The sequence below is a fragment of the Otolemur garnettii genome, unplaced genomic scaffold (assembly GCF_000181295.1).
Source record: "Otolemur garnettii isolate 467f Iridium unplaced genomic scaffold, OtoGar3 scaffold00077, whole genome shotgun sequence".
Lineage (NCBI taxonomy): Eukaryota > Metazoa > Chordata > Mammalia > Primates > Galagidae > Otolemur > Otolemur garnettii.
The window spans coordinates 1,453,857-1,462,866 of NW_003852472.1; the positions used below are offsets into that span (position 1 = coordinate 1,453,857).

General features: G+C 42.5%; 1 protein-coding gene across 1 annotated transcript in view; it reads left to right on the forward strand.

Annotated features, from left to right (window-relative positions):
- YWHAG (tyrosine 3-monooxygenase/tryptophan 5-monooxygenase activation protein gamma) overlaps window positions 1-8,753 on the forward strand; it is a 40,745-nt gene extending 31,992 nt beyond the window's left edge. The window contains exon 2 of the mRNA XM_003794183.2: window positions 5,279-8,753. Coding sequence (XP_003794231.1) covers window positions 5,279-5,935 — 657 coding nt within the window. The 3' untranslated portion in view covers window positions 5,936-8,753. The remainder of the gene's footprint in view (window positions 1-5,278) is intronic.
- Window positions 8,754-9,010: the final 257 nt, after the last annotated feature.

Genomic DNA, 9,010 nt, shown 5'->3' on the forward strand with positions numbered 1-9,010 from the left:
CCGGGCTGGGGATTCGAACCTGCCACCTTAGGTGTACGTGGCTGGCGCCTTAGCCAGTTGAGCTATAGGCGCCGAGCCAACAGACTTTTTAAAGCTGAAGCCTTTCTCTCTAACTTAGTTTTTCACTGTCAGAGACCATCTGGGTATGTTCCCAGTGTGGTTAAGTTACTGTATCTAAAGGTGATTTTGGCCTTCATAATCTCCATGTTCTAATTTTTCTGAGGCAAATAGACAAACTTCAGATAAGCACAAATTGCTGCCTCTTGGCAGCCAAACTTCACTTACAGCCAGAGAATTAACGGTATAGTGTTCTCGTAAAGTAATTTGAGCTTTAAATAGTTCCTGGCTCTTGAAATAAGGACAGCATGATTTAGGGGAAAGGCCAGAACTTGATCTCAGTGGCCTTCGGCCTGCTAGCCTGTCCTCGTGGCAGAGACAGTTACTGGGTTGCACTGTGGGGTGGCTGGTCTTCGCTGTCTGCACATTCTGTGACAATCTGACAGAGTGTGGCAGGAGTGCTCAAGGCCTCTGTGTGTTTCAAAGCCAGTCAGGGAGTTGTTTTGTTTTGTTTTTCCCCAGGCCATATGATGCCAAGGCTTATGGATTTAAGAAAGCTTAAGGAAGTTTCAGTTTAGAATAGAGAAGAGGATGAAATAGAGAAGAGACACTTGATATAGGAAGATAAGCTAGGAGATTATTTTGTAAGAAATGTAGATACCTCCTGTGCTGAAAACTAAAATGAAGGAAAATTGTTCAAGCTATTCTCAAAAGTAATTGCTTTCATTTCTATAGCTCTTTCTGTACCAGGAACAATTTATTCTTCTTCTGGTATAGCTGTATAACCTTGTAAAAGAGGCAGATGAGGCCGGGTGTGGTAGCTCATGCCTGTAATCCTAGTGCTCTGGGGAGTCTGAGGTGGGTAGATTGCTTGAGCTCAAGAGTTTTAAGATCAGCCTGAGCAAGAGCAAGACCTTGTCCCTACTAAAAGCAGAAAAAACTAGCCAGGCATGGTGGCACATACCTGTAGTCCCAGCTACTTGGGAGGCTGAGGTAAGAGGATTGCTTGAGCCCAAGAATTTGAGATTGCTGAGAGCTATGATGACACCATGGCAATTCTACCCAGGGTGACAAGAGTGAGACTCTCAAAAAGTGGTGGGTGGGGAGGGATGTCCCTGTTTTGCAGATAAAACCAAAGCCCAGGCCACACATGGTGGCTCATGCCTTGTAATCCTAGCACTCTGGGAGGCCAAGGCAGGTGGTTTGCCTGAGGTCACAAGTTAAGAGACCAGCCAGAGTCAGAATGAGACCTCATTTCTAAAAAAAAAAAAAAATAGCTTGGCCTTGTGGCAGACGCCTATAATCCCAGCTACTTGGGAGGCTGAGGCAAAAGAATTGCTTAAGCCCAGGAGTTTTAGGTTGCTGTGAGCTGTGACGTCACAGCAGTCTACTGAGGGTGACAAATTGAGACTATCTCAAAAAAAAAAAAAAAAAAAGGGAAAAAAAGGAAACCAGGGCCCAGAGAAATGAATGGCTTGCCCCCATGGTCATTTAGCAGACAGTGGGACTGGGAAAGCCCCAGTTCTGGGTTATGTGTATATACACTACAGCTCAATGGGAATCATCTCAGGGATGAGAAGTAGTGACTGTGTAAAAAACTGAAGGTGAGATGAGATCAGGAGAAGTGATGTTTGCACAAAGGGGTGGCGGAGGAGCTTGTGGAGCAAAAAGCATCTCTTAGTTTCCTTGGTCTCTGAATTTAAGTGGTGCCAAAGCACTGTTCTTTCTCACTTTTCTATCTGTCTCATTTAGACCAAGTCTGGTAGAACCACTTTCATTCTCTAGCATTATAATGGAGAATCAGTAATGTATAGTGAAAGATTAACTCTTTAAAACTAAGCCAAGTGGGGTGGTGCTTGGGGCTCAAAGGAGTAAGGCGCCCCATATGCGGGAGGTGGCAGGTTCAAACCTAGCCCAGGCCAAAAACTGCAAAAAAAAAAAAACCAAGCCAAGTGTGGGATTGCCTTTGCCTGTGATCCTAGCTCCTCTGGAGGATAGTTTGAGGCTAGGGTTTCAAGACCAGCTTGGGCAACATAGTTGAGACTCCATATCTAAAACAAGGGGGTAGGGAGACAAACTAATCTGTTTAGGAAATATTTGGGTAGATATACCATTTGCTGATCAATTCATTAAAAAAAATTATTTGCAATAAACTAATACATATAATTTGGTTTGTGTTCAAATTTAATTATCTCTGCAAGGATGTTGTTTATAACTAGTTTCATTAAACATATCATATCCCTTATTTATAGAAATGGAATATATACTGAATGTAAATTATCCAAACATAGGGGAAAAAAGTCTTTTTTTTTTGAGACAGAGCCTCAAGCTGTCCCCCTGGGCAGAGTGCCGTGGCATTACAGCTCACAGCAACCTCCAATTCCTGGGCTCAAGCGAGTCTCCCGCCTCTGCCTCCCAAGTAGCTGGGACCACAGGCGCCCGCCACAACACCTGGCTATTTTTTGGTTGCAGCCGTCATTGTTGTTTGGCGGGTCCGGGCTGGGGATTCGAACCTGCCACCTTAGGTGTACGTGGCTGGCGCCTTAGCCGGTTGAGCTATAGGCGCCAAGCCGGGGGAAAAAAGTCTTTGCTGATCCTCCCTGCCCCCCCAAATAGTTTAGTATATCTTTTGAATTGTTACCTCCCCATACTTAATAATGTTAGACACTGAGGTTAATCTGTACAGGGAACATTGAGTACCCAAAAGGAGAGAGAGTATATAATTTAATGGGGCGTGGGGAGAGGAAAGTAGGGGAAGATTCATAGAGGGAGAGTGATTCTTTTTTTTTTTTTTTTGAGACAAGAGTCTTAGTTTGTCGCCCTGGGTAGAGTGCTGTGACACTCACAGCAACCTCCAGCTCTTGGGTTTAAGCAATTTTCCTGCCTCCATCTCCCAAGTAGCTGGGACTACAAGCGCCCGTCACAATGCCCGGCTATTTTTTGGTTGTAGTTGTTTGGCAGGCCTGGGCTGGATTCAAACCTGCCAGTTCCAGTGTATGTGGCTGGCGCCCTAGCCACTGAGCTACAGGCACAGAGCCTAATTTGATTCTTCTTTTTTTTTTTTTTTTTTTTTTAAAAAGACAGAGTTTCTCTCACTTTGTTGCCCTTGTTAAAGTGTGGTGGCATCACAGCTCACAGCAACCTCTAGCTCTTGGGCTTAGGCAGTTCTCTTGCCTCAGCCTCCCGAGTAGCTGGGACTACAGGTGCCTGCCACAATGCCCGGCTATTCTTTGTTGCAGTTTGGCCAGGGCTGGATTTGAACCTGCCACCCTTGGTGTATGGGGCTAGCACCCTAACTCACTGAGCCACAGGTGCCGCCCTTAGTTTGATTTTTTTTTTTTTCCCAGCTTTTTCGCCAGGGCTGGGTTTGAACCCTCCACCTCCAGCATATGGGGCCGGTGCCCTACTCCTTGAACCATAGGCGCCACCCCCTAGTTTGATTCTTAATAGTTGTATGAGTGTTTGTCATGCAGGAACAGTGGAGAATATTCTAAGCAGGACCAGAAGAATAGACAAATGGACAGAATTATGAAGTGTCTTTTAATAATCTTGTCACAACCAAAGCACATATGTGAGAGGGTAAGGATTGGGAAATATGTGGCCTTCTCTAAGATTTATAAAATCAGGAATGATTCAGGATTCATTATTCATGAATGTTGTAATTTAGCTGTTGGCTTAATATACAAAAGTTTAGAAGTGGCCAGGCACAGTGGCTCAATCCTGTAATCCTAGCACTGGCAGGCTGAGGCAGGCGGTCTGGGTGGTAGGTGGATTGCCTGAGCAAGAGCAAGACCCTGTCTGTACTAAAAATAGAAAAACTAGCCAAGCATTGTGGTGGGCACCTGTAGTCTCAGTTACTTGGGAGGCTGAGGCAAGAGGATTACTTGAGCCCAAGAGTTTGAAGTTGCTATGAGCTATGATGCCAGGACACTCTACCCAGGGCAGCTGAGTGAGACTATCTCATAAAAGAAAAGTTTAGAAGCTATAATTAACGGACAGATAATGGTATGTGACCTCAGAATAGGAATAAAATTAAGAGCTCGGCTCGGCACTTGTGGCTCAAGTGGCTAAGGCACCAGCCACATACACCTAAGGTGGCAGGTTCGAATCCAACCTGGGCCCACCAAAACAACAATGATGGCTGCAACCAAAAAAATAGCCGGGCGTTGTGGCGGGTGCCTATGGTCCCAGCTACTTGGGAGGCGGAGGCAGGAGACTCGCTTGAGCCCAGGAGTTGGAGGTTGCTATGAGCTGTGATGCCACGGTACTCTACCTAGGGGGACAGCTTGAGGTTCTGTCTCAAAAGCAAACAAACAAAAAAACTAAGAGCTCTTATAATCTATTTCATGAGATTGTCATATACTTAATGGAATAGTAAATGGCTGTGATACAACAGAAGTCAAGCAAATTAAATGCAGCGTCAAGTGTTAGTGACTGGATTCTTTATTACCAGCAGTTCAGTCGTGAAAAAATAGAGAACATTGCTTTGATGTTGCTTTAGCTTCCTCATGGTGATTAGTCTTTGGAATGATAAATACAGAAACTTTAGGAATTCACATACTGAAAGAAGCATTAATTCCTGTTGCCCTCCTCAGCTCAGAAGTGCTATGCTTGGCTCTCCTTTTTTGTATTGCTAAAACAGTTACAAAGTGCCACAAATAACACATTCCCCAGATTGCTAAAATACCACAGTGCTCAGGCTCAATCCCATGCCCCTAATTTTGACTTCATTTCTGAGGTTTGTAATTCACATGGACTTAGCATATAAGCAGAAAATGTCAAAAGTAAACTTGAAGTTGTCTCAAAGTATTCTCACCCAAAAGGATGATAGGGACTGAGTTTGGCAGACTGGGCAGGATGAGGAGGAATCTGTCATTCATTCTATTTTACTAAAAAGTTGCTGAGGTATGTAAGTTTTTTATACTTAAAATCCCTAGAATTGGTATGTATGTAATTTATATGAGTGAACGGTTGACCTTCTATAGTTGAGATCAAAACTATCTTAGACCTAGACTTCACAATTCTTTTCATGGAACAGCCCATGATAAGCCTATGTCCTCTTCTAGGAAGGAAGCTGGGGTTCAGATGCTATTATTAATCTGGCTGTATCATCTCCATTCCGTTTGTATACACCCAGACAGCACAACTTCTGTTAATCTCTTTAATCAGCTGATCTGTTGTTTTAGTGACCTGACAGTTTTTTATTCTTTCCTCCTAATAGGTGACTGAGCTGAATGAGCCACTGTCCAATGAAGAACGAAACCTTCTCTCAGTGGCATACAAGAATGTAGTTGGGGCACGCCGTTCTTCCTGGAGGGTCATTAGTAGCATTGAGCAGAAGACCTCTGCAGATGGCAATGAGAAGAAGATAGAGATGGTTCGTGCTTACCGTGAGAAAATAGAGAAGGAGTTGGAAGCGGTATGTCAGGATGTGCTGAGCCTACTGGATAACTACCTGATCAAGAATTGCAGCGAAACCCAGTATGAGAGTAAAGTGTTTTATCTGAAGATGAAAGGGGACTATTACCGCTACCTGGCTGAAGTGGCCACTGGAGAGAAACGGGCAACTGTCGTGGAATCCTCTGAGAAGGCCTATAGTGAAGCCCATGAGATCAGCAAGGAGCACATGCAGCCCACTCATCCCATTAGGTTAGGCCTGGCTCTTAACTACTCCGTTTTCTACTATGAGATCCAGAATGCCCCTGAGCAAGCCTGCCACTTGGCCAAGACCGCCTTTGATGATGCCATTGCTGAGCTCGACACTCTCAACGAGGACTCCTACAAGGACTCTACTCTCATCATGCAGCTCCTCCGCGACAACCTAACGCTCTGGACAAGCGATCAGCAAGACGATGATGGTGGAGAAGGCAACAATTAAGGCCCCCAGGTGGACTGGCAGCGCACGCTGATGCTACTACTGCAGTCTTTATTTTTTTCCCATGAGTTGGGGGTCGGGTGGGGGAGGGAAAGGGAGGGATGACCTTCCCAGGGAGAAACCCACGACCTGTCCTGTCTTTGATCGCCTCTTTGACATTTTTGCCAAAATACCACTAGTGGAAAGTCAGGCTAGCTGTGCTGGAATTGGAATAGCAGCCTCACACTGGCGTATGGACTGTTCTGTAGATTAATGCAAGTGGAGCTGTCTGTCTCTAATTTAACTTATTGCTAGATAATAGGGTTTTAAGATGAAAAGAAAACTTAAATGGAATGGCCCTCATTCAGTAAGTTCTGTGGTTCCAGTAAGGATTTTTATTATGTACATAAGCTCTTGTCTTAAGTTTTGAGTAATTTCTATCTCATCTGTTCTAGCTGTGCATTTTTTTCAGGGTGTACTACCAGACGTGGAATAGTTTAAATCCCAAACTGACAGACTTAGAACGTAAGGTTATTCATCCTTATGGTTTAGGCCTTGCCGGTTTTCTAAAGTCTCTGATTAGTTGACAGTATTAACACTAAATTGCAGTTTACAGTATTTCTACATTACAGCCATATGTAACATCAAGCCATTGATTGTGTATTTTTCTTTGCTAGTTATTTTGGCTTTACATCTGTATTCAGCCTTATCCAAGTTGGTTTTGCTGTTTCTCTGTCTCCTAGGCTAAAAGACTTGCCTAAGGAGAATCAAAGCTACTTTAGGTTTTGGTTAATAGGTGCTTGGCAGGTGGCTGTGGGATTTTTGTCCTTCTTAACTTTAAATCCACCACAAAAATAATTAACCATTTTAATAGAAATGCTAAACTCCACAAAAATAGAGAAAATTCAGGTCTGTATGTCATTTATCGTGTTGGTATTTTCAGAGAATATCCTGCTTTTGAAGCTGCCGCAGCTCCTTCCTCAGGGATCACACTGCCGTTCACTCTTCACTTGGGTCTTTCCCACTGTACCTTGTGCTGGTGACGTGCAGTTGGGTTGAGAAGCCGCTGGATTATAGAAGCTGGGTGGTCATTGTGAGAAGGTCTGTGGTGCAGTATGTGGAAATTCAGGTGCTAGAAGCTTACTGGTAGAAAAACCCAAAAGGAAGAGCTATATTCATAAACATTCTGTCAAATTTCAGGAGCCTTGTAAGTATCTTGGTTTTTCCTCCCTGAAAATACTACTTCCCCAAGTAACTGTTATAGGAAGATAGACTAAAACCATTACCAAGTAATAAATACTTGGTTCCTATTTGACCAAAACTTTTTCTCTATTTTTTTTTTTTTTTTTTTAATGAAAGCACGGAACCTGGAGATTTGCTTCTCTCTTGTGCAGTCAGTGCAGATTTTGGAATTCACAGAAAATGACATTGCTATTTCCACACATTTGTTTTTAGTTATTCTTAGGGGTACTTCATTTTCCTTTTGGATAAGTAAGGCTGTGTATATGTATACATGACCTGCTGCATGTGTGTTTACTTTCTTTTTTTAAAATAAAATCAGTAACAGTGAGAAATTCCGAGGTGGGTAATGACCCCAGACTTATTTTTGTTTTTTTTGTTTCATTTAGGCAAGGAGAGGTGTGAGTAATAATGGAGGAAAAACTGACAGATGCTTTTGCTAATACCAAAATTGCGCTTACAGTTATGAACTGAGTATGTTCAACAGGATACAGGTGACAGTGAAGATAGAAGACTGATGGTGACCATAGAATCAATATACTCTGTAACATTGCACAGTTTACCCAGCATGACTTTCCTTAGAAGGCCCCCCTCCTTACGCTAGAGCGAAAAGTCCTCATTAACTGAAGCCTACCAGAAGAAATAACTGAAGAAAGCTTCGCTGCTTTTGTGCCATTACAGGAGCCTAAAGTCATTGCCATGGATGGGAAACAATTTGGGGGGTGGGGGCGGGTAGGTGGGGCTTTCCCTAACTTATCTTCATGTCCAGTGAGCAGTGTTGTGTCCTTCCTTGTAGCATTTGGAAATGATTTACTGGAATTACAAAACCTATTTTTCCTTTAAATTTCAGCTTTGGCTCTGGCTGCTTTTTAGAATAATGCAAGGTAAAATCAGACCTGAGGGCTAAAAATGAAGGGGGAATGGGAGACTTGATACTTAAGCAGCTTGAATGGTTTCTTTTCTTTTCTTTATTTTTAAAGAAATGCACTTGCCTATGATAACTGTCTCTCCAGTGAAATGATTACGCCTCCATTACTCCATGGATACAATATTGTGCATGCTAGTGTTGTATTTCTATACAGTAGCTTGAAATTTATTAACTTATACTGTAGGTGTTATGTATTCCTATGACAAAAAAAATTAAGTCTTCAAATTTTTTAAAGTTTTTTTTTAATTTAATTTTCCCTTTTGGGGGTAAAGTTTGCTCTACCAAATAGTGATTGTAACAAATTGATTTGTTATGGATGTTGCTATAGTGACATGCAGTTACATATTTTGTTTTTAAAAGGGGGGGAGCAAAAGAAACACCAGTGTTAGCTTAATCTTAATGTCTGGTGTTTGTCATGGTGAAATTATAACTATTACAGTGTAGGAGAACAACAAGTATGTTCTCTGAATGAGCCTTTGTGCTTTTTGTCATGTTATGCAGTGAACTATTTTTAAGGTCTAATCAGTGATTATTTTTCCAACTCCGTGTTTCTCTAAGGAATTATTTCACACACGGACCATTCTTAGCAGTTTTCCTCAGTGATGGAATATCATGAATGTGAGTCATTATGTAGCTGTCGTACATTGAGCAAATAAACTTACAGATCTGATGTCAGTGCTACTTAGCTTTATTTTATAACTTTTCCTTTGCATTTGCAGGTTTAATCGGATATTTTACCCCTTTCCACTACCTAAGGGAATGAGATTGGGTTTGGTGAAGGTGTGAGACAGTATATATTGGAAAGCACCTATATCTGGGAATGAGACCTGGGTTTGGTAACTTAAAAAATCATCACACCTTCTGGGCTTCAGTTTCTCTCACAAAATAAGCCTTCTCAGCTGGATCTCTGAGTACCTTTCTGGGGTACAACT